The sequence below is a fragment of the Lissotriton helveticus genome, chromosome 7 (assembly GCF_964261635.1).
Source record: "Lissotriton helveticus chromosome 7, aLisHel1.1, whole genome shotgun sequence".
Classification (NCBI taxonomy): domain Eukaryota; kingdom Metazoa; phylum Chordata; class Amphibia; order Caudata; family Salamandridae; genus Lissotriton; species Lissotriton helveticus.
The window spans coordinates 1,391,498,176-1,391,523,972 of NC_136068.1; the positions used below are offsets into that span (position 1 = coordinate 1,391,498,176).

Here is a 25,797-nt window from a genome sequence, read left to right on the forward strand (position 1 = left end):
TGATTATACGTAAAAACATTTCTAGGATTAGCAGATTTATGCTTATAGTGATGACCATAGTGGTTATAGCAATATATTTCTTCATAATTTGATGAACCCTGCAAATAGCCATGTTCTGTGAATTTTGCTGATATTTCTAAATCTGACATCATATTATTATTTTCAAAGTCCCAATCATCAGAGAAAGCACTTGGTGATACAAAGTCACTTAATGCAACCTTGAACTGGTGTGGATATTTCAAAAGTTCAACCGGGCCATAGATTTCGTAATCCGTTTTGTCCCATGCTACACCCCCAGGTATAGGAATGGCTGTGATGTTCACTGATGATAGTTCTCATTTTTCAATGTGAGATGATCTGTGAGGTTTTAGGGCCAAGTTGATGTTCTGACTTGCTGTGTCCATTGTACTATATTTTCCATCAATAAATCTACCCAAACATAAAAACATGATGAGCCAAAGTAGAAGGAAAAGTACTCCTAACACAATCCATAATTCAATCCATGGTGAAATCAGATATGTTTCTTTTAGTTGATGAAATAGTTAAGTCACTTTTTCTTTTAAAGTTTTTGTTGCTGGCATTTCTTCATGGTCACTTGGATCATCCGAAAAGTCATCGAAATTGATGAAGTAGCCAGATGCAGTTCTGTCAATTGTTGGAATTGCTTCCGGATTTTCATTTGTCTTTGGATATGTATGTTCAGAGGCTACATCATTGTAGACTGGTGTATCTTGACAAACTGTTGCAATTTGGGTTTCAAGAGGCACAAGTTCCATGGCTTTGTTGCATAGTCCTTTTTTATTCACTGCAGGTTTATCAAATGTGATTAGTCTCTCAGTTTGAACCTCTTGTATTGTAGCAAGGTTTGATCTTCTGCTACTTCTTGGGAGTCCACTGAGCCTACTACTTATTATTGGCCACATGATTGTGGTTTTACCAGGTCGATTGATACAACTCTGTTCTCCTTTTTACCAGCAAGGGGCAGTAGTACTACTGATCTTGTTCCGCTGACAGCTAAGACAGGTACTGCTTTTCTGTAAGAAGGCCCAAATTCCTTCTTCACCGCGATCTTTTCTCTGACCAGATCCCCAATCTTTGGAATCCAGACAGGTCTTGCTGGGACAGGTGGTTTTTCTTCAGTGGCCGTTGGCTTTAGCTTTGTGTTACTTAGACTTCTTCTTGTTTCATTTAAGTCCTGTAAAACAGCCAAACGATCTTTGATGTCAAAGGATTTTTCTTTCACCACTGAAGTCTGACAATCTAAGTCCTGGATTATCATTCTAGTACCGAACAAAAGTTTGTATGGAGTGATACCTTTTAGAGAATTTCTTGGCAGATTATTAAGACTACGTTGGATGTTTGACCCACCCATCACCCGAACCTAATACCCTCGCCGTTATAGATTGCTTTATGTCACGGTTTTTTCTCTCCATTACCGCATTTCCCTCGGGATGGAATAGACTAGAGTGCCGCAATGCAATGCCCATGCTGGCCATGGCCTCCTTGTAAGCTCTAGAGCTAAACGCAGGACCCTGGTCAGAATGTAGCATGCCAATTGCATATGTGCCGATAAAGACTCGCAAATCTTTTATAACCGTTCTGGCGTCAGCCGAGCGCTGGGGCCACATCCAAATTAATCTCGTGCAGGAATCCACTGCGACCATGATATATTTATAGTTGCCATCCCTTTGTAAGGGACCACAGTGGTCCAGGTAAACACATGCTAATGGTTTATCTGAGATTAGAAGGGGCGTCTGTGCTGGTCGTTTCACTGTTGATACTTTCATTCTTTGGCATATTTCACATTCTAGAACATAGTTCCTAGTTTGTTTTCTCATGCGCGGCCACCAATATCTCTGTTTTAATAATGATACTGTGGCGGAAACACCAGCGTGTGCATAAGCGAGCCCTTCTTGTGCCGCTAAAATTAGTCCTAACCTGTGTTCCATGTTTGAAATGACTCTATCCCCCACTCCAGGGATTTGAGCAAAAGGAACATTATTCGCATCAGTTTTGTATGAGTACTTTACTGGAAAGCCTTTCGGGAGTGTCTTACCACTGTCTTTTACTGAAGCACTGACAGCCTGCATTATTTCGCTGTCTATTTTTGTTTTTGAACGGGTGATGGCAGCTACGAAGCCGTTTGCACAGCTGTTTTCGCGGCCTCATCAGCCAATGAATTACCTGCAAGGTGAACGCCATCACGTTGATGACTCAGTGTATGTATCACGTGTGTCTTTTGTAGTTCTTTCTGTAAAAGAACTACTTGTTCCCAAAGCATTTTATGCTTGATTGTGCCACCTTTTGCATCTTTGAAACCGTTTTGAACCCAGTTCTGCAAGTATTCATTGTAAGACTGGACGCAATAATACGAATCGCACACTATCAGTGTGGGGAATTCGCGATCGGTATTTTCAAGCGCCATCTTGAAAGCCTGTAGTTCAGCTCGCTGAGCTGTACAATCTCCGAGTGATTGAGTTTTAGTGACCAAGTGTCTAAATTTTCCTTCGTGCCACCGACCTTTAATGATCGCGCACGCAGCACTATATGCTTGTTTACCCCCAACTGCGGGCTGTGCTGAACCGTCTGTATATATTATACAGCCGTAGTGTTCGAGAGGCAGAATTTCAGTCGGCAGAGGACATTCATATTCGTATTGGAGAAATTCTTGCGTTTTTAAGTTAGGATCGAATTCGTATACTACGTCTGATGCAGCAAGAGAATTAACCCATTGTATCCATCTCGGATGTAAAGCCTTAGCATTCGGAATGCTTGCTCTTGTTACCGCTTCTAGGGCAGGTACCGGTGTAACGATTATTATACGTTTACCTTGTGCAAGGGCTCTTTCTTTTGCTACAGCAGTTTGAACCGCTGTTAGAATTTTTTCAGTAGAACTGAATTTCATTTCAGCTTGTGTGTACAAGTGTGATTTATAAGCTATTGGTACCGTTTCTCCCTCATTAGAGGTCCGGTACGTGAATCCGCATCTTCCTGGGATGACTCGGATTACAAGGTTGCGTTCATTTGCGCGTGTTTGCAGTTTTGTTTTAGTTAACATGTCTGTTTGTATTGTTCTTAACATTTTTGTGTGATTCTGTGTCCAATTATTTGGTTTGAAATCAGGTTTTATTAATTCATAGAGAGGTTTAACCCTCTCTGCATAATTTAGAATGTATGTTCTTCCGAAATTCAGGAAACCTAGAATTGATTGTAAGTTTTTCAGCGTTTTTGGAGCTTGGAGTACTGCACATTTCTCTAAGAAATTGTCTGCTAGGCTTTTGCCTTCACTTGATAATTCATATCCTAAAAACAGGACATTTTGATGGGCAAGTGTGACTTTCTAAAGTTTAATTTGTACCCTTCAGCTGCGAACCCAAGTATAATGGTGTTCACTCTTTTCAAGTGTGTCTCCAGGTCGTCGTCTGTAAGATACATGTCATAGACATAAGATAATGCCTCATCATCATACATTTGTAGTAACTCTGTTACCCTTGCTGAGAATAATCCTGGGCTATTCTTGAATTCCTGGGGGAGTCGACAGAATTGTTTTTGTGCCCCCATACAGGAGAAAGCGGTCAAATACCTGCTTTCTGGTGCAATGTTTTGACAAAAGAAGCCATTTGAGATATCTAATGTCGTTTTATATTTTTTGCTCACAATGTTATTTATTAGTGCTGCACTGTGTGAGTTTTGTACTGCAAATGTTTTGCAGCATGAGTTTAGGTGTCTGTAGTCCAAAACTAGACGATATGAATCGTCTGGCTTGGAGACAGGAAACACAGGATTGTTCATCTGTGAGGTGCATGTTTCAATCACCCCCTGATATTCAAGTTGATCTAAGATCTCCCTGACTTGTTTTTTAGCTTCTTGCTTAACAGGATACTGCCTCTGTGCAGTTGGTTGATTTTTTAACTGAATTTTATGGTGAGGAGAATCCTCATCCCATCCTACTTGATTTTTATATAATGCAGGGGATTGGGCCACTGCCCATTTTCTAGCATAAGTGTATTTTTTATGAATTGGAATTTGATGTGAGAAGGCAGGCATGATCATTTCTTCGCCATGTGGGCACTCCCTGACAAACTCTGGTGGCCAGTCTTTCTCTGCTAGCAGGATATCATAGCCTTTCGAAAGGTTATCTCAAAAGAGACCCTTTCATTTTCTAGTTTTGTCCCCCTCTATACGTAATGTTATTTTATATAATTTATGGGGTATGCTAACTCTGGTGTCTGCAGTTTCCACTTGAATGTATTCATTCGTGTCCACTGTCTCCAGAAGATTCATCAGGATCTTGCGAGCTATGGTCACTTCTGCTGCGCTGTCTAGCATTGTCTGGGCCCACTCTTCGTTTTTCAGTTGTGTCCTCAAAATCCTCGGCATGTTTTATTTTAATACTAGCTACCTTCTTTTTTGGAAATTGAAATTTTTTTACTTTGATGAGCAGGTTCCTTATCTTTGGACTTGACGTGCTCTTCCTTGTGTTCTGACCGTCTTCTTCTTTCCGATTTCTGTGAAGAAGTCTGAAAAGATCGAGAGGGACGTGTATCAATATCTTGATATCTATCAGGTTTTCTTATTTTATCCCTATGTATGTATGTATAGGCATTTATATAGCGCACTACTTACCCGTAGGGTCCCAAGGCGCTTCGACCGCTGCGAAACCCTTCCTGGCTTCCCTGAGAGATGGTCCCTTAATGGGTATCTCCAGGGTGAGACCAGGCATCCCCGGCGGTCTGGTGGGGCCGTTAGTGAAGATGAGGCAAGCTAATGCCCAGAGTTGCCGAGTGTGAACGCTGATCAGAGTGGGCACCGAGGCGAGAGAATTATCGAGTCCGCTGACCCTGGTCCAGAAACCTGCCGCGCCGGGAATCGAACCCTGGTCCCGGGCCGTCCTCTGCTCTCGGGTCTGCCGCCTCTAACCAGTGAGCCACACAACTAAGGTTGTATCTTTTCGCAGAGCGCTCCCTGTGGGGAGTCTTGCCCCCCTGTTCTGGAGATCTATTTCTCCGGTTGGGTGACTTTCCTCTGGACTGGAACTGTTTTTCTCTGGGAGTGGTTTGTTTGTTACCTTCCCACTTCTTTTTTGAAGTATTGAGATTATTTTTAATAAAGGTTTTTTCAGGATTTTCAATTAGTTGTGGTTTAAGTGGTTTTCCACCCAAACTATCTCTACCTAATTCTTCATAGGATTTTTCTATGATTCTGGCAAGTTCAAAAGGTTGTTCTGCTATATCGGTTTCTTTCAATTTTTGGCGGCATGTAGTACCGTCAAGTGTTAATTGAACTAATTCTCTATATGCTTTTGTTAATTCTTTTAGCTTAACAAAAAGTTCTTCGCTGGACATTTTTTCAATGTCAGGATGTGGTGTATAGCTGGCTAGAACCGGCCATGTGGCTCCTGGTCTACCTAGTGGACCGAGCCTGGTAATGTGATTTAGATGTTTTAGGGCGCCATTAAACCAGAGCAGGTGCTCTTGGTATGTTAGTGGAATTTCAACGTCCTCGAAAGGAGCGTATTCCTCTGGAGATTCCCCTACTTTTCTAGTAGTGGAAATCGTGTGTTACAGCGTGTGCTGCTGGAAAATGTATCCAGGAATAGAATACCTCTGTCTGGCGATATTCATGGGCCTCTACCACAAATATGACTGTACCACCTCTTGGTGATAGTCCATTTTCTATAAGTTTAATAGTCATAGTTTTTCTTACATTGACTGGGATGAGTATAGCATCCGGGTCATCTTGCCGAAGACTTGTGTCTTCCGCTAAAGGTTGAGCTGCTAATTACTCTCTTTCTCTGTCGTCATCCGATACGGTCAACCATATGATTCTGCTGGAGAGACTAAAAGAGGCTGGGGTGGGTGGCACTGCCCTGCATTGGTTTCACTCCTTCCTGCGGGATAGGAAGCAGGCCGTGTCCCTCCCCCCGTATCAATCAGCCTTCTCCCCGGTGACCCACGGGGTGCCTCAAGGCTCGTCCATAAGCCCGATTCTATTTAACGTGTATCTAAAACCTCTGATTACGTTAATAAAATCCCACAGGCTAAGAGCAATTAACTATGCCGATGACACTCAGCTCATCCTCTCCTGGGAGGGTGAGGAATCTATTCCTTTGGAGTCGTTTCATGACTGTCTGCGAGACACGGCTTGCTGGCTACACAAGAATTCCTTACAGTTCAACACCGCCAAAACCGAGGTTCTGTTCTGTGCCCTGAAGTCGGATCCCCCGCCCGTTCCCAGCAGAGTTTTGGCCCCCTGAAACTCTGGAAAAACCACAGCCGGTCACCACCGTTCGCAATCTGGGTGTTATGATAGACAATAAGCTCACCATGGAAGCCCAGGTTGCGAAAACAGTGCTCACCTGCACTGTCCTTATTCGGTCACTCCGCAAGATCTTTCCACTCCTTCCCTTGCAGGCCCGGGCCTTAATAGCCAGGTGTACTATCCTCAGTCGCCTTGACTATTGCAATGCGCTGCTGCTCGAGGCTCCGTCTGCGCTGTTAGACAGACTCCAAAGAGTTCAATCAGCTGCCGCTAAACTGGCCCTGGGATGGCCTAGGAGATCCTCGGCCACTGCGGCAATGGCTGAGCTTCACTGGCTCCCCTTGAAACAGTGAGTTGCTTTTAAATCTCTCTGCCTTGTTTTTAAAGCTCTGCACTGAGTTGGGCCCGCTCCTTTGCAATCTATGTTTGAATGGTACATTCCAACCAGAGCCCTCAGATCCACGACAGCCTGTCTTGTTAAAGTACCAAGATTTAAAAAAGTCAGGACAGGAGGAAGATCTTTCAGGGTTACTGCATCAAAACTCTGGAACAGCCTGCCTTTGGATGTCCGTCAAATAACCAAACTTCTCCCTTTTAGGAAACGGGTCAAAACCTGGCTGTATCCAAAATGTTAACTATCAATTACTCAACTGTTGTCTCCCAGTGCATCCTTCTTAAAGAGTTGTCTCAGCGCCAGGATACCTGCAAGGTGATAGTTGCGCTTTATAAATGTTTTAAATAAATTAAATAATAAATTTATTGACTATAATTCTGCAGAGCAAGTTTCAAGGAAACAAAGATTAGGTGCACAATATTTTGGAACACTGTATCCTTCAAAGTTGACTAAACCAAAAACTAATACATAGGATTCTCATCCTACTAAGTTCCGGCGGATATTAACCTTTCACCCACTCCAGACGTCTATTGGAGTTTTTACGGGTCTGTGTGAAAAGCATGACTGAGTTATTCTAGTATCTAGTGTTAGATTATCGCCTTACCAAACGTTGGGCGCCATGTAGTGTAGTTCCTATATTCCCAATAGGCTCTGCGCATTGGAATAACATAAACGATAGTTTAGACGTAGGACTGAGGTCGACTAGGTCTCTATTGAATATATTAGACTTAATTATGAATGCCAGCTAGCTCAGAGGTCACTAGAAACTTTCTTGAATGAACAGGAAGGAGTTAACTTTCCTGATTTATACAAGAAGGGATTATCTTCTGACAACCACATAAACATGACCACTTTGCTCCCCCCAGAACAAGGAGTATATCTCCAGAGTCGTGTGAAAACAATAGACATCTATTTCACTCAGTCAATTGTGCATGCTTAGTTTCACCAGAGTGCAGAGAAATAGAGAGACGGGTGTTTTCAATAAAAGTTATTTATTGAGCAGTCCAATTTCTCAGAAGTGAATTGCCGTAATTGCAATACTTGTCATAAAGTAAAGTGCGTACAGTAAAAGGAGTATTATGAAATAATACTGTAAAAGCATTGATATGGTTTCTGAGTAATATGATACTTAAAATGGATAAAATATATACATACATAAAATCATTGACTAAACGTACTCAACTGGTGCTTCTAAGATACGCCTACCCCGGTGTACCTAACCTAAGCCTAGTACGTGGGAGGGAGTAAGTAAGCTGCAGTTTAAGTTAAGTTAGTTTTTGCCAAGAATCTGCATCAAGAATTCTCTTAAGGATCTAATCAGCTCCATTCCTTGGTTATAGAATGAAGGAGGTCTTGTATCTCGTGTCTCAGGACTCGATCTCCCAGAAACCCGTAAGGGTGACTGGAAACACTGGAGCTGGATTTCTCGGCAGGAGAAAAGACAGCGTCTCTCTCAGTGCGTCAATGGAAGGGTCGGCTTCCTTCGGCTCTCGCATCAGCTGGGCTTCGGGCAAGTAGATAGCCGCTCTGCTCCAAAACACCGTGTGTTTGCTTAAGGCAACGTTGGTATATTTATACCTGGAAGGTACCGAGTATGACGTAAGGTTGGACATAAGAAGTCACTAAGAACTTACAGTTCTTTCTGGACTCCAGGAGTTCTTGTTCAAATCAAAACAAAAGCAGGGGGATTTCCCGGGCTGCTGGAGGCTTGGTTTGTTTAAAGAACGCATTGTACTTTTTAGGAGTCTATGGGAGTAGCCTTGCCGTATTTGGACTGCATTGGTTATGACTAAATATGGATATGATTCCTATGCCTTTATAAGGATATGTTGTGTTATAACCACATAAGGGCATGAATCGGGAATATTCAAATAGGGTCCTAGATACATTCACAACAATGTTACGTAATAATGCCGGGGGATCATGATGTTGTTTCTAATTTGTTTTATGATTACCCTCAAGTGTATTGACTTGTGTCATTTATGGACACGATTGCCCAAATAAATACTCTTTGATGATGATGATGAGAGATGAGGTTGAGAAAGGTGAATGAGATGGAGGAAAAATACAGAGGTATGAGATAGAATCAGAGCAGTAGGCTGACATGGAGGTGAGGTAGACACACGTTGAGGTGGGGGAGCAGAATACATATTAAGGGAGGCTCAGAGAATGGTAGTAAGAGGGAACTGAGGCCATGAGACATGGGTAGAGATTGGTACATTGAGAGAAATGTGAGGTTGACCTCGGTGAGATGGAGAGAGAGTTTAAATAGAGAGAGTGCAAGTACATAGAACTGTTGAGATAGGTAGAGTAAGGTAAAGTGAAAGAGGTGAGGTAAGTTAAGTGAGAAGAAATACTTTAGTTGCCAACTGCTTGAAAGAGTGATGGTTAACTTTGGGCAGGTAAAGCATGCATACCATGTGTTGAGTATGCGAAGCTGCAAATTAAAAAAAAAAATGTATGCACACCGTTCTCTGGCTTGACTTCCGAGTGTAGCAATCACTTTATCAGAGACCCTTTAGAAACAGGAGCCCAGGTTAATTGTCCACTTTCCCCATGCCTTTAAATGGCTCTGAGCTGTGTGTCTAATGTGCAATGGCAATAATCAGATGAGATACTTGTGGTGGAGGAAGCAGGTGGGGATGGCTACTCGTGCCTTGTTGAATCCGATCTCCTGGCATTGTGCCTACTGTTATGGAGTGGCAATTGGTGGTCGGGGTTTGGAGTCAACACCAGTAGCTCTATCCAGATCTCAGGCACTGGAGAGTACTCGCCTATGATTCACAAGTTGAGCAGATTTGGGAGTTTTAACCACCCACTATTTCTGAGACCCCCTCCTCTCTATAGAGGACCTCAACATTGAGTGTATTGGTCCTACTAACAGCTCTGGTAAACAAGTGCTCACTTCTGAGTAGAGTGTTTCGCATCCATAAAACAGTATTGAAGCACTATGCTCACATGCAGGGCATTGACAGCTGAATGTCCTGCAGACTCAGGAGATGACTTGATGCTTTCAACAAGCATTGATAAAGCAAACAGGTCTCACCTATGCAAGAGCTATTGGCTTTGCCAATTTGCTCTAGCCCTGTTGTACACCAGCATGGCTGCTGTTGAGCATGGCTAAACATTAGTGGTGTAAAGGAGAGTGGCGGGGAGTGGAGTAAAATGTCGTGAAGTGGAGGGTTGTGGAGTAGAGTGGCGTGCTATGGAGTGGCGTGGAGTTGAGTGTTATTGATCGTCATGAAGGGAGTAGGGTGTCATAGAATGGAAGGATGTAAAGTGGAGTAGCGTAGATATTAGTGGCGTGAAGTTGAATTGCATAAATCAGAGTGCAGTGGCGTAGAGGGTGTCGCATAGATTGTAGTAGTATGTGTAGAGTAGATTTTTTTTTATTTTTTTTTTACCCGAAGGTGTCGGAGCGCTTTACATGAGCACCAGTTGTGTTAAAGTCGGACACATTCATTTTGTTAGGCACAAGTAGATTAAGTGATCACAGGATGTTGAGCTTCCCTGCCGAGACTCGAATCCAGTTCCCCAGCTTCGAGGTCAACCGCTCTAGTGTTGTGTAGTTCCTATAAACCTATATAGGATCTGCGCGTTTAGACAACATAGACTGTGGGATTGGTGTCAAGACTGATTCCAGACACCCCCACCGGGTATATTCACCTGCATAACAGCTAGCTCACAGTGCCACTGTAAAACTACTCTTACCAAGGAGAGAATAGTTCTTGGCAACTATCGAACATGACATCTCCTTCTCATCAGGAATCTTAGAAACTGTACAGTACTTTTCGCTCAGCCACTCACGCTTACTCTGTCTTGGAGAGAAACACAGAATAAATGGGGGACTTTTTCAATAAGAATTTATTAGACCAGCGTCATTCTAGTGTTAAATAGGTATGCTGAAACAACCATAAGAAAGAAACATATGTAGATGAATAACAGCTCCAATAGAGTAAAAAGATGGTAGATTCCTACCATAGTGATAAAACAATGAATACAGGCAGGTATAAAAATACCTAGCACGTATGTAGGTGTAGAGCCAAGAATCTCCCTAGGATAAAGCCAACCACATTACCTGAAGTGAGAGACTGTGGGACCCCGTCTTGGTCTCGAGATTGACACCCCAGTAGGGATGTCAGACCACTGCAAGCTGAAGTGTCTGCATGCAGGAACCTCAGCGTCTTGCGTCAGTGTGTCAGCATGGAGGTCCTTTTTCTCCTCTCCCTGCCTCAGCAAAGATGTGGTGGTTATATACCCAAAGTGGTACCCTCAGTGGATCTACCTTGCTGTGTCATGTCGGACTAAGATAACTGAAGGAATGACCCTGATATGTAGTTATTATGCAGGATATGGTAGTCCTGCTGAGATTCTAAGAATCCTCATGCATAATGAATGAGGCTAGCTTTTGGAGAAAACCCCATGTTACAGTAACTAGGTAAAAGGTCAATACTAAGAACTGTTATGCAGTGTAATGTCAGGGGAAATATAGGCAAAATGTCTGGTTACTACCTGAGCCTATATCGGGCACCTGTATGAAACATAACACTAGAGTAGCGTAGAGCAGAGTAGATTGTTGTGGAGTGGCATAGAGTGGAGTTGTGTGTCGTAGAATAGAGTGGAGTAAAATGGCATGGAGTGGCGTAGAATGTTGTAGAGTGGAGTAGTGTCGTAGAATAGCATGGAGTGGAGCAGAGTGTCATAGAGTGAAGTGGGGTTTAATAGAGAAGAGCATCCTATAGTGGAGTGGAGTGTCATACAGTGGAGTGTCGTAGAGTGGCCTAAAGTGAAGTGGCTTAAAGGACAGAGTAAATTGGTGTAGATTGCAGTGGCACAAAGTGCATTGGTTTTGAGTAAGGTGGTGTAGAGGGCATTGGTGTAGAGTGCGGGGACGTAAAGTGAAGTGGTGCAGGATAGAGTTTGGTGGGATAGAGTAGATTATTTTAGAGTAGAGTAGTGCAGGGTAGAGTGCAGAGGTGTAAAGTAGAGTGCAGTGGTACAGAGTAGATTAGAGTGACGTTGAGTGGAGTGATGGAGAGTAGAGTGCACTGATGCAGAGTAGAGTGGTCGAGATTTCAATGGCAGAGAGTGATGTGGTGTAGAGTGCATTGCTGTAGAGCAGTGCAGAGTAGAGCGGTGTAGAGAGCAGTGACGTATAGTGCAGTGGTGCAGAGTAGAGTACAGTGGCATAGAGTAGAGTAACATAGAGTGAAATGGTGTAGAGTGGCATAGCATGCAGTGTATTAGAGTGCTGTAGAGTATAGTGGCGTAGAGTGCAATGATGCAGAGTGGTTAGCGTAAAGTGCCGTGTTGTAAAGTCTATTGGTTTTGAGTAAAGCAGTGTACAGTGCAGTAGCTTAGAGCACAGTTGTGTATAGTAGAATGGTGCTAAGTAAATTAGAGTGAAGAGGTGTAGAGTGCAGTTGCATAGAGTGGAGTGGCGCAGAGTGAAGTGATGCAGAGTGTATTGGTGTACAGTGCAGTATTATAGAGTAGAGTGGAGTGCTATAGAGTGCAGTGGTGCATAGTATAGTCAATGGGGGTACAGTGCTCTGGCATAGAGTAGAGTGGTGCAGAGTAGAGGCGTAGTGTTCAGTAGAGTGGTGCAGTGTAGAGTGTAGTGGCAGAGAGTTCAGTGGCGAAGAGTGCAAGTGTTACAAAGTGGAGTGTCTTAGAATGCAGTGGTGTAGAGGGGTGCAGATTAGAGTAGCACAGAGTGCACTGGAGTAGAGTGGAGTAGTACAGAGTAGAGTGCATTGACTTAGAGTGTAGTGCCATAGAGTGCAGTGTTGCAGAGTACAGTTGGAGTGGTGCATAGTAGAGTGGAGTGGCCTAGACAGACCCTCCAGTTTATCGCGATTTCGCGATTCACGAAAAAATCGTGAAATCGGCAGATTACCGCGATGGGCGCGATAATAACCATATTGGCCGCGATATTTACAAAAAAGTGTCTCTACCGGGAGACAGCGAAACAAACAATGCCTTTTATTGGCTGTGCGCCGTCCACCCCCCCCCCCCCCCCCATAGGAATGCATGGGCATTACCGATTCGGTATTTACCGAATCGGTAAATACCGAATGTCACAAGGGTGCAGGGGGTGTCACTTTGACACCCTCTGGCACCCCCAAAAGAGGCTCGGGTGCCATGTGGCAGGCATACCTGCCCTAAGGGCAGGTCTGCCTGTCATATGGCATAGGTGTGCATGCACACATGTGCATGCACACCGGAATCGGTATTTTACCATCAAATTGAATTTGATGGTAAAATACCGATTCTGTAAGGCTTGTGGGACTCAGTAGAGTCCCACCAACATCTCAAAATTACCGAATCGGTAAAAATACCGATTCGGTAATTTACAGAATCGGTAAATTTACCGATCGGTAAATTTACCGATTCTGTAATAATTTGCCCCTACATCTCAAATTCCTTTTACCGGTCGGTAACGGCCGAATTCGGCCGTTACCGACCGGTAAATCCCTACCTACATCTGGCCCCATATGTATTGCATAGAAAAAAATGCCACAGGTGAGATGCACACAAATATAATACACTCTCGAAATACTGTTATAAATCTATGGTCTACATCTCTTGTGTGTTATCAAATATAAGTCTAAAAAGGGGGCTGGACAGGCAAATTGGCAGATTATATGGTTTACGCTAGGCACTCCAGGTGCACTGCTGGCATATTGTAACCATAAATGAGTTGACACTATCACTGGATTAGGTTAGCCAGGATGGACAGAAACATTCTGTAAATTTTAACCGCAAAATTTACAAAAAATTAGAGTAGGGGAGCGACGCAAGTCTTTTTGATTCGCTGCATTACGCAGCCAGCCCATGAAGACGTGTCAGGCCGGGCTGACACACACGACGGGGGTGGGGGGCTAAAGCCCCGTGCGCCCAATGGGTGTTGCGCGCCTGACCGTCCATCACGACGAGGCATAAGTAGGGCCGTGAGCCAAAGGGTGTGCATCACCGTGGACTCGGGTGAACTCTGCATTTGACATCTCGCTCGGTCACGCCATCACCTACTCCAGGTCTGGTTCGACAAGCAGAGCACGCACTTCAAGAGACCAATGGTGCAGACTGTCCAATGACGTCACACCCCTGGAATACTTCACCACTTCATTTCCCCACGACCAGCACCAGGATTTGACACATGTTGAGAATTCCCAAACCATATCCAGAGATACACTTGAATATCTGTACATGCTTTTCGAGGGAAACAAAGTGTCTACATTGTAAATAAACCAAATATACATAGCTTCATGTTGTTAAATAACTAAAAAAGCTAAGATATCTGTGTTTGTTGTAGGAAAAACGGGCAAATAAAATGCCGCAAAATTGCCACTAAATTTCCATATTTGTGCTGCTAAATTTCCATTTTTGTGCCGCTAAATTTGCGAATCCATGCCACTATATCCTGGGGGGGGTCTGCCTAGAATGGAGTGGTGTAGAGTGTAGTGGTGCATAGTAGAGTAGAGTGCATTGGCATAGAGTAGGGTGGTGCAGAGTAGAGTCGAGAGGCGTAGAGTGGAGTAGTGCAGAGTAGAGTGCTGTGAGGTAGTGTGGATTGACGTAGAGTGAAGTGGTATGGAGGGGTGTTGAGTGGAGTGGGCTAATGTGGAGTATGCATGGTGTGGTAGCGCACTGCCTTTACAGACAACACATCTTCAATTGAAAGGATCATTACTTTTACACATACAGTTTTACAGATAAAAGTATACAGCGAACACGTATAGTATTGTTTCGTATTAAATTGTTTCTTCACTACACTTCAGAATTTCCCAAAAATATGCTCCATTTGTGCTTCTCATATTCTGATATATTCTGCACAGTTCCTTTACAGACATTTACATTTTCTTGTGTGCTAGAAAAAAATAACGTACAGCCTTCCGTCCAGCACACCCAAATGAGCCGGTATGATTGGCACAATAAAATTCCTCTCATTTTGAAGGCACTGATAGAAAAGTAAACACCAAGCTCCTTCGGAACACAGAACCTAACCTTTGACCTCTGTCTTTGAATGCATAGCAAATGTGACAAGATAAGAACAAGATTTTATGGCCTGTTTACAGAAATCGAGCTCTGGTGAAAGGATATCGTAAATAGGCTATCACTCATGGAAGGGACGAACTCGAGCTGGACAGCCTAAAACAAATAAAGCTAGCAAATAGAAAGCAAGCAAATGTGAGTTCCAAAACACAAAGCCATTAAGCAATGGGTGGAATATATTCCCAGGGAAGCTTTCAGAATGTCCCCAAGATGTCATTAGCAATCCAGACAACTGTGCTCTGTGGTAAGCTTCGACCCAAAAAGTACGTAGGGGTGGAGAAGAGTAGGTCATATGTTCAGTTTGCCTTTCAAAGACCATTAGAGTTCAGTTATATTCATTCACATGCCTACTTAATGTTTCTGATAGCATCGTACACCAATGCAAAGCCAGTCACTTATCAGCCAAGCCTCTGAAAGGCTAACAGGCAGTTGCACAATAAGTCATATACTAAATTCAATAGTTGTCAGGGTCTCGTCACATCCCATGCTTGCCTGTGGAAGGTTGATAATGCTAGGTCCATGTTGGTCAGATGTGTTTCGAGCCCCTGAGCCAGAAGTTATTCTAGTATCTCTGAAAGACCCTTCCTAAACTTTTATTTACAAATCATATGAGATTCAGTTTACTGATGGCTATGCTCTGTATTTTAAAGCAGTACACAATAGAACGTAAAACAATTTTTTTTCAATCACATTTGTCTTTCTTTCCAGGGAACCCTTGTACGAATATTTGATACTTCATCTGGGCAGATAATCCAGGAGCTACGAAGAGGGTCGCAAGCTGCAAGTATTTATTGGTAAATAGTGACATTTAGTGCGCTAAGATTAGTATCTTGATTTCTTTGCTTGCAGGACTGCTTTTCCAGTTAATAAAACTCTAGATTTCTTTCAGTGATTAATGATTTCACATTTAAGATTGCGCCTTTCATCCTTGCAAATACTTATAGTTGTAATATGATAGTGGAACAATCCCATCTCAGATGAGAGGCACAACGAAGGCAAAATGTCATTATATCATGTTATGGGACCATATTAGCTCAATAAAGATGCTGGGGGGGGGGGGGGGGGGGGGTGGCTTGGACGGCAGAGCTAATGGCTGCCTTATCCTGCCGTTGTGCCGTAACGGAGACAACAAAGCCAAATGCTCTGCTAAATCCCGATGACTCAACCTCACGGAAGGCAGTTCTGAGTTTCGGAACCCCAGAGCCTTGCAATGCTGCCAGCCCCAAGGAGCTAGACAAGAACAGAAAAGGAGAAAAGCAACTTAGCGCGCGGTAGTCCGTCGCGAGAGGAAGCAAGATGGCGGCTGTGAAATCGAAACGGGTCAGTGTTACAGTGAAGCCGCGCTGAGACGGGAAAGGGCTCCACAACTGAGTTGTGGTGGGACGGAAAAAGTCTCCACTACCTACAGGGGCAACAAAATCTCACCGACCCTGCAATACCCGACATTAACTGACACCCGGTCAGGAGGTGGGGAAACTCAAACACATGAGGTGAGCGCGAGCCTGTGATCCGCAGAACAGTGTGCGCCCAGCACCGCCATGCTGCCGAATGGGTGCGGGGGACAGAGCGGACGGCCAGACCAAAGCCCTAACCCAAAAGTAACTCCTAAGTCTGAAATGCGGGCTCACCCTGCACGACCTAGCGCTACCGGCTGGAAAGCAAAACTGAAACGGGGGCAAACTCCCGCTCAGCATAGCGCGCACAAACAAACCAAAATGGCGCGCCGCAAACGACAGAAGGTCCCCTTTGTACATAAGAGCACAGGCGCTCCAAGCATCGAAAACGTAGCGCCTCGGGTCCCCACACACCCCCAAGCAGCTAGACGCTGGGAAGGGACAAAAATCACGCCTGGGGCGCGTAGCGGAGTAAATGGGAAAGTGAAAGCAAGATGGCGCCACCACAATGAGTCCCGAGCCGAGACCGGTAGAAGTAGCGCTGAGGAGGGGAAGGACTATTATAGCACACAGTCGCAGACACAGGCGCGCAGCCTCACCAACGCCACAGCACTGGGGGCAAAAGAGTGGTAAAAAAAGACACTGGTTGCCTCGCCAGAAGTAAGGAAGTCCACCCAAGACAGTTACACGCCTAAAGGCGAACATAACATAAGCGAGTAACAGCAGCGGGCGCACACCTGGGGGCAAAAAACGTATAGTGAAGCTGCCTAATAACCAAAGGCGAAAAGAAAAAAAAGAAAAATGAGGGGCTAACTCAATCAGCGCTGAGGAGGGCGGCCCAGGACTGTAGGAAGAAAATCAAGCGAGTGAGTAACAGTAACGGTTGCACATCAAGTACATGAGGCAGAAACAAGCAGGCAGCGCTACTGCTACATTGGGAGGACAAGACGCAAAATAAGAGCAGCCTAACGATCTACAAGACTTCATAGCTCACGACGACACAACAAGGAACAAATAGGGAAACAAGGGGCGCTCAGCAGTCTAGAGAAACAAGGGAAGCGTTCACAGCACCAAGATAACTAAGGTCCACAACACACTGAGTGTCAACAAGCACAAGATCACATGAAAAGGGGGATACACCCTACAGGTCATAGCATCCAGGCAACTCCCCAGAGAGGCGGTACATGCAAAAAAGTTCTGGAACCGAACAAACTGACAACAAATAAGAGTGACAAAGCTCGCATAAAGAACGGGGGATATACAGAGAGGTGCGAGGAGAGAAGAGATCCACACAAAAGGACGCACAGTGAGCGACACCAAGAGAGCAGGGAAGATAAAGTAGACAAACATAGCAGGCAAAGCACAATGGCAGACAGAGAAATGAGGCTACAGCAGCAGCAACTGAAGAAGAGCAAAAGCGAACCAGGGCCATCGGACTTACCGATCAAACAAAAACTGGATATAAACAGCACCCTGGAAATGATTGTAAAGAAATTAGCGCAAGTGCATGATCTGGTGAAAACCACAAAACTCACCACAGACACAATCCAACTAGAGATTGCGGCAGTCAGAGCCTACCTAAACTCAGTGAACATTAGCCTGACAGCGGCGGCGCAAAGGATCACCGACGTGGAAGACTATACCCACAACGCGAGCAAAGAAGTGAAGGCAATATCAGAGGTAACATGGGCTCTACAAAAGCAGGCAGCGAAGATGGAAGACAGGAACCGCAGGGGGAACATCCGCATGCTAGGGATCCCAGAAGGGGCGGAGGACGCTGCCGGGTCCTGCTCAACATTCCTTCAAGACCTGATCCACAAGCTCACCAATCTAAAGTTCACCCGCCAATTCGAGCTAGACAAAGCCTACAGAATCCCAGCTTTCAAACATTCAACGTCCCAAACCGCTCGGCCTATCATATGCAAACCACTAAGATCACAACACACTGAGGACATTTTTAACTATGCACGCAAAAACCACCAGATCAACTGGAAGGGCCACAAGATCATCCTCACACAGGACTACTCTAAATCCACAGTCGACACCAGGAAAGGCTTTCTAGCCCTACGCCAAAGACTGAAGAGTAAAAACATTCAATTCTCATTTGTAGCTCCCGCAAAATTCAAGATAATAGACAAGGAGAAAAAACACTTTTTTATTGACCCAAAAGACCTGGCCTGCGACCTGGACGGCCCAACAACCCAGACCAGGGACACCTCACAGCACGGCACAGCAAAGAGAGGACCCTCGCCGGAACTGAACACCGGGGGGTTGGAGGGGAGGCTCCTCAAATATACAGTCTCGAAAAAGAGACATCAATGCCTCTGCAACGTATCACAGACGCCAGAAACTACCTCAAAACAAGACTTACCTCGTAAAGACATAACAACTACTTACGCCTACTTGCGATACTAACCAACACCCAACCACAGCAGATGAAAGGAAGACTCAGGAAAGACAGCGTATCCTTTTACTTTGGTTCCCTTGAACACAACACCAAGTATACACTCGTCAGTCCTTCTGTACAAGACTGACAATGGAGTTTGCAAGTTGACTTACCAGACAACATGTCTCCGGGAGGCAAAATGGCGATCCTGCCGTCGCACCTCCGACATACGAGTGAATTGGGGAGGGGGGCCGCACTAGTGTATCTCAGCTTTATGTACTCTCTATTTTTCAATCTTTTCTTCTTTCCACACCTTATACGTCACTGCACACGACATTGGACAAAACCTGCAAATCAAAACATAACGCCAAGGGGCCACACAGGGACACCAGCATACAAGCGACGCCGCAGATCCTTAAGTGTTAGCCTCACAGAACCACCGCAACACACTACACCAGATGGCTAGTAACAAAACATTCACCCTGACCGCAGACCTTAATATAATATCCTTCAATGTCAAGGGCTTAAACCACCCTATTAAACACAGGAAGATAGTGGACTACCTAGCAAAGTCCAAAGGCGATATACTCCTGTTACAGGAAACAAAATTAGCTGAGGAAGATGTCAAAATAGTCTGAGCCAAATGGATAGCGCATACTGCCTGCTCACCAGCAGACAAAAAGAAACGCGGAGTCCTGACTCTAGTATCCAAGAGATCAAAGATCTCGATAGACTCCCACTCCCAAGACAAGGAGGGCAGACTCCTAATAACAAACCTGTCAAGAGGTGAGGAGCGGTTCCACATGGCCCTAATACAGACGACCCTGCATTCTGGGCGGAAGTGTCAGACACACTAGACAAACTCCCTCAGGTCGAGCTCACGATCGTAGCAGGGGATTTCAACATCCCGCTTGACCATATAATAGACAGATAACCCTCTTGCTTATACCACCCCACCAAATCTCACACCGCACTACAGAACATCTGCACCAAATTCAACCTCAAAGATGCATGGAGACTACAACATCCTGATACCAGAGATTACACCTTCTACTCCAACCCACATAATTCCTACATCAGAATAGATTACGTTTTAATATCGGGGGTACACACGCACCTGATAGAACAATCAGATATAGCACCAAGACTAATCTCAGACCACTCAGCCATTAGCCTAAAACTAAGCGGTTGTCACAACGAAGCGGTCCCTAGAAGATGGCGCTTTAACAGGGAAATTAGTTCAGATCCAGAAAACAAACAAAAATCGAGGAAGCCATAACGGACTACCTATACCACAATGATTTCCCAGAGACTAGCGTCACCACACTGTGGGAGGCCCTAAAAGCAACGATCGGAAATAAGGCAAGAATAAACAAAAAGATGAACTTGAGAATAAACCAACTCAAGGAAGAAATAAAAAAGCTAGAACTAGGCCACGTAAAAACCACAAATGACAATGTACTCCTATCCACACTAACACAGCACAAGTATGAATACAATAAAATCTTTAGCAAAAGGGTAGGGCTGTGGTTCAACAAGTGCAAAGCACTTAACCTTTGCGAAGCCAACAGAGCGGGGAAACTACTGGCATCATACTTGAAACACAAACGCAACCAAGTAGCATCTCATCAATTACAGACTCAGACAGCAAAACACACACAAGACACAAGGATATCCTCAACACATTCCAGGAATTCTACTCAGAGCTATACAAGTCAGAGCAAACACTTAACCAAGAAGAATGCACAAGATACCTATACAGATTAGGGCACCCAAAGTTATACTCCACAGACACAGCAATGCTAGGTCAGGAAATCAGCGACACGGAAATTGAAATACCAAGTCACTTAAAAAAAATAAGGCCCCTGGACCAGACGGATACACCTCTGACTTCTATAAGACCTTTCTAAACCAATTAACCCCACCATGAAACGGGTCTTCAACCCGGCTGTAAATACAGGGGAAGTACCCCAGTCCATGACAGAGGCTTATATAATAGTCATACCTAAGGAAGGCAAAGACCACCTACTACCAAAAACTACAGACCCATATCCCTCATCAATCTGTACTGTAAAATCTACGCCAAAATCCTGACGGTCAGACTAAACACGGTCCTACCCAAATTAATAAGTAACGCCCAAGTAGATTCATGCGTAACCGTATGTCTAGCGACAATACACGTCTTTTCTGCCATATACTAGAACAACTTGCCACGAAACCAGAGCCGGCTGTGGCGATTGCACTAGACACAGAGATGGCCTTTGATAAGGTTTCCTGGTCCTTGCTAGAGCAATGCATGCAGGCCGTCAACCTGGGGGAGACATATATTAGGACGATCATGGCCCTGTACAGACCCCTTCAGCCCGTATTACATTTAATAGCTCACTCTCAGACCCCTTCAAACTGAAGCAGGGAACCAGACAAGGATGCCCACTCTTGCCGGTACTCTTTCTTCTGGCCCTAGACCCCCCTATTCAGTACATAAAACTAAACAATAACATAAAAGGGGTTGATATCAAGGGTACCGTAGTAAAACTAGCCGCTTACGCTGATGATATTCTGATAATAACAGAACAACCAAAGCCCTCGATTAAGGCTCTGATGACCACAATAGCAGAATACTCCAAACTATCAGGGTACAAACTAAATACCCAAAAATCTGAATGCAAACCGTTACACATCTACTGCAAGAGAGACACGCTAGGGGACTCGGGATTATCTTGGCAGACGGGACACATCAAGTACTTAGGAATACACTTTGGTACCGACCTGATCAACGCTCCACGTCACAACGAAAAATTCCTACTAGAAAATGTTAAGAACCTTTTAGAGGCGTGGTCCCTGAAATTCATAACATGGTGGGGATGCTCACAGACGATTTCCATCGGAAAATAGACAGCATGCTCACCAAATTCCTCTAGCGGGGCAAGAAGGCAAGGATTAGTATTAAGAAACTGAGACTAACGAAATCCCAGGGTGGGGTGAACCTAGGAGACTTCAAAGTTTTCCAACTAGCCTTCCTAGCAAAACAGGGAACACAATGAGTGACCCGGCTACACACCAGCATGGTTACAGGTAGAGAAAGCCATTCTGAACAAACTGAGCCTTCTAGATCTACTAACGGCAAACACATACCCACACACATCTAAACCGATCTTTAAAAACACAAAAATAGCACTCCTAAAAGTTGGCAGGAAAATGGAGGTTAGATTCAAAGGGTCCAAGTCAGAATCACTGTGGGCAAATAGCAGGATCAAATATAAGGGGGAAAGTCTTACCTACGAGACATGGATAGAAAACGGTATATGCTATCCACACCAACTAGAGAGGGGAATATCCCCCATTACATGCTCCGAACTGAAAGCAATCCACCAACTAGAAGACATAGACCTATACAGATTCCTAAAGATAAAAGCAGCCTTTTCAAAGACAAACCTAGTCAGCACCCAACCCTCGATCTTCTGCTTTGTAGCAAACATCAACAAACTAGGGCATCATGTCTCGCAAATATCCAAACTACTACGCCTGAAAACCACCAAACTTAATGCCAAAACAACTGAATACTGGGACAAACAGATCCAACCCGCTAAATGACCATGAGTGGAAAACTCTGTGGGCCTCAGCCACACGAAATAAGATCACCCCAGCTTTAGCACAAACAAAATTCTGGCTACTCCATAAAACCTTCTGGACCCCAGACTGCCTACACACACTAGCCATCAGGGAGGATTCTCTCTGCTGGAACTGCAACATAGAGAAGGGGGACCTAGCACACCTTATCTTCCATTGCCCAACACTCAAGGTATTCTGGGAATGAGTATTTGATTTCATAGACAATGTGTTTAAATGCAAACCAACGAGGGATTTCGCCTCCCTTGCCACAGCTTTTATCTGATCTCTTCTCTGAGAGAGAGAAGAAACTAATGGACCTACTACTGACAGCTGTGGTTAAACAGGTGCAACTAACTGGAAAGACACTAGCAAAACTAGCTACCAAGGATGGATAAACTGGGTCCCTCACCTCAGAGGAGCGGATCGTATGACGCTGCAGTACTCCCCCTGGAAAGCGTCATCCAGGGGGCTGTGGGAAGCTCTGGACAGGACCCTAGACCCCTACAAGCCTCCATAGACGATTGAACCTAAGTATGAACCTTGGTGAGTCTCGAAAACTAACTCAATAACCTCTAGTTGAGATAAACGAAATGCAGTTGATTTATGGGACGCTAATGTTAAACCAGGAATGTATACTGCTCTAACGGCCTATCCTATCCCCTTCTCTCTTTCATTTCTAACTTTGCTGTCCTTTCCACCTTACATCTCCTTCTCTATCAAACCTAACCAGCAAGAGGGTAAGCACATATATAGCAATGTACTAACGATTTATACCAGTTGTGGTGCACCCTCCAACAGTATTGATGATTGTATACAGTATATAAAAATAATAATTACAAAAAAAAGATGCTGGTAATAGAGTATGGTGTTCCTATATGAGCGAGTGAGTCTCACCCAGTTGCCAGAAACATACCCCAGTTTCTGGGTGAGAAATATATACAAACGCGTTTTTTAAGAGCTCCGTAAATATATCTACACAAGTAGGTCTTTAGTGTACGTTAGAGAGCATTCCAAAGAGTTAGTGCTAGATCCGTGAAGCTGCATTCGACCATGAGTTATTTAATGGCACCCAGAACGCACAACAAGGCAACCAAAGCACATGATATCCGTATTAAAACATGGATAACTGCAAAAATATGTACTGTTTCAGCAGGTTGCAGACTGGTTTTCTCCTATCCAGTACCAGCATTGCAGTGTTTCCTTTGTGTTTTTTTTAGCGTTTTCAATGTTCTTTTCAAAGCTGGGACCGTTCACCAGAATTCAAGGCAAAGTTCGCTTACTTAAAATCTCCAAGGTATCTGCTTAACCCAGATATGCATTCTATATTCAAAAATATGAACATTTGACTTTTGTCATTCTCTCTAGGAACATTTTAAAATGCGCTTTCAATTTTAAATTCTTCTGTACAGAGTGATTTTTAGGCCTGAAAGGCAGCTATTTACTTATATCTTATAGGGTCTCTTGGGCAAAGAAAAATTACAAATTAAAGGGGCTCAGCTTGCAATCAGGAATGTATGGTTCGATATCCCTCTGAATTACATCATGAGCAAAGCCTCCTTGGTGGGCTCGGTGTACCAAGCACAGGACATTCAAAGTAATTTGGTGCTAGATAGGTGGCCAGTGAAGGCTGATTACAAACAGCCAAGCATAAGAAAAGCAAGAGGCTTCCATCAGCGTCCTGGAAGACTGTGGTGAGACAGGGTACCAGAGTAGTCGAGTAGAAAAGGAACTCTGTACATGGTACCTACAAGAGCTGTAACAACTCCTGACGCTAGTAATTAATGCAATAAATAATTATATAAAAAGTGAAGAACATTGAATGTATGATCATGCTAGTAATTGAATATAAATCCTAATTTATTGTTTTGCTTGTTTGGGTAAAACTATATTAAAAATGTTATTCACCCACATACATTGATCTTGCATGGTAAATTATAAGATGTTGATCACTGTCCATATGATAGAAAGCCTGCTCATAAAAAAATATCGAAAGTTATTAATCCTATTTGGGGCTTGTATGTTGGTGTAGTACTCGTACACTGATGCCAGAGGGGTTAGCACATTGAAAAGGTAAATACAAAGTGGTGTTTACAGCACCACTCAGGGCCCTGGGGCTAGTTTTTCTATCGACAAATGTAGATCTAGACCAGCCAGCCCTTTTGTTGTTGAGTCTGACCAGTAGTGGCAGAGGAACTGTTTTGCCCAAACCATTCTACAGTGGTGAGGCAAGTGTTGAGACAGGTTGAGGTAGGTCGGGGTGTATGGTGTAGTGTTAAGATGCTGCGGTTTACAACTACCCTGGCTCACATCCTACCTAAATTCATAAAATTGGGGCCAATCATCGCCACAGTAGTTCAGTACCTTTGGCAGAGTCACTGGAAAAATAGCCCCTAACTTCAGAAATTGAGATGCATTAGAAACCTATGATCCCTGGTGGAAATCTAATTAAAATGTCCTTTCATAACATCCAAAACAGTTTTGATTAAATCCTGAAATCTCATCCTGATCTTTAAGTGTGGGGTTGGTCATTTCCTTGTTAACAAATCTCACCCCTTAGACCTCCCTACTAAAGGATTCAAATGTGTTCCAATAACCTTCGAGTTTGTCTGTTGGCACGCTGGATGACCCTGAGGCAGCAATTCTCCTTCTGAAGTTGAAATGGTGAGACAGATTGGTCAGTGGTCTCATAGCTGGATGGATGAACAGTTGCATGAGCCCGACTGCTGGCTGAGAAGGGCTAAACTATTCAGGGCTGAAAAAAGTGTTCTATTTAAAACACCAGACACAAAATTAAAGTCTGGGCTTGAATGTAAAGCTCCTCCTTGCATCCAGAATTAATTTTTTTATTTAGCTGTGGCGCGCAGCATACTGTACGCGGCGAAGATGCAGCAAAATAACCTCTGATCTAATTTGCTCTGGGGGCCGACAGAAAGCCCTCTAGACACCAGGGAATAATCGGATTTTAAAAAATAAGGGGTCTGTGCAGGCTACCCTGGTATTGAGTCCAGCCCCCACCCCTGAATGAGGTGCAACAATCTTTCTGACCCACCGCCCTGCCTGGTGGCTGATATAGAGGTTTAGAGGTTCACCAACAATCTGCCTTGGGTGGGGGGAGGGTGTGTTTTTGGAGCAAGTCTTTCTACCCCCAGCTACCCGAGGGAAATATGTGATTTTGACAACGTTTGAGTTTTACAGGGCGTGCAAGTCAAACCGCTCTGGACTGCCTTGGGTGTCTAGTTTTTAGAAATATTTCCCTAGGTGGCAGTCAAACTGGACACAAAGTCTGCAGATGTCACATGGTAAAAAAGAATAGTTTTTCATACCAGCAATTTAATGTCTTTATATCACGTTTTGGAGCCTTTTCTGTCGCAGGTGAAAGGCCTACTGACTTTACTGCCATACCGTTATTATCAGGAGACGTGTTGGGAACATAGAATACTAAAACATTTGTTAGTATCTATTAGATGTCTTTCAAATTTTAAGCAAAGTGAAAGAAAGAAACATTTTACAAAATGCCCTCTGAAACCTAAACCCACACTTCAGAGATGTACACATGACCACAGTTTCTAAACTCAGTATTTTGAGCATATTTAAAAAATAACTTGGTTACCTTCCTTCCTATTTTTATTTACATTTTACAATATGATTCAGTACACTATGAAATGTCATAAGCTGCAGCGGAATTGTTTACTCTG

At 44.0% G+C, this 25,797-nt stretch overlaps 1 protein-coding gene across 6 annotated transcripts in view; it reads left to right on the forward strand.

The window, feature by feature from the left end:
- The window catches only part of WDR45B (WD repeat domain 45B), an 830,957-nt gene that overhangs the window by 545,962 nt on the left and 259,198 nt on the right, over nucleotides 1–25,797 (forward strand). For all 6 annotated transcript variants that reach the window (XM_078654716.1, XM_078654712.1, XM_078654713.1 and 3 more), the window contains one exon: nucleotides 15,419–15,504. In XM_078654716.1, the coding sequence (XP_078510842.1) occupies nucleotides 15,419–15,504 (86 nt within the window). The remainder of the gene's footprint in view (nucleotides 1–15,418; nucleotides 15,505–25,797) is intronic.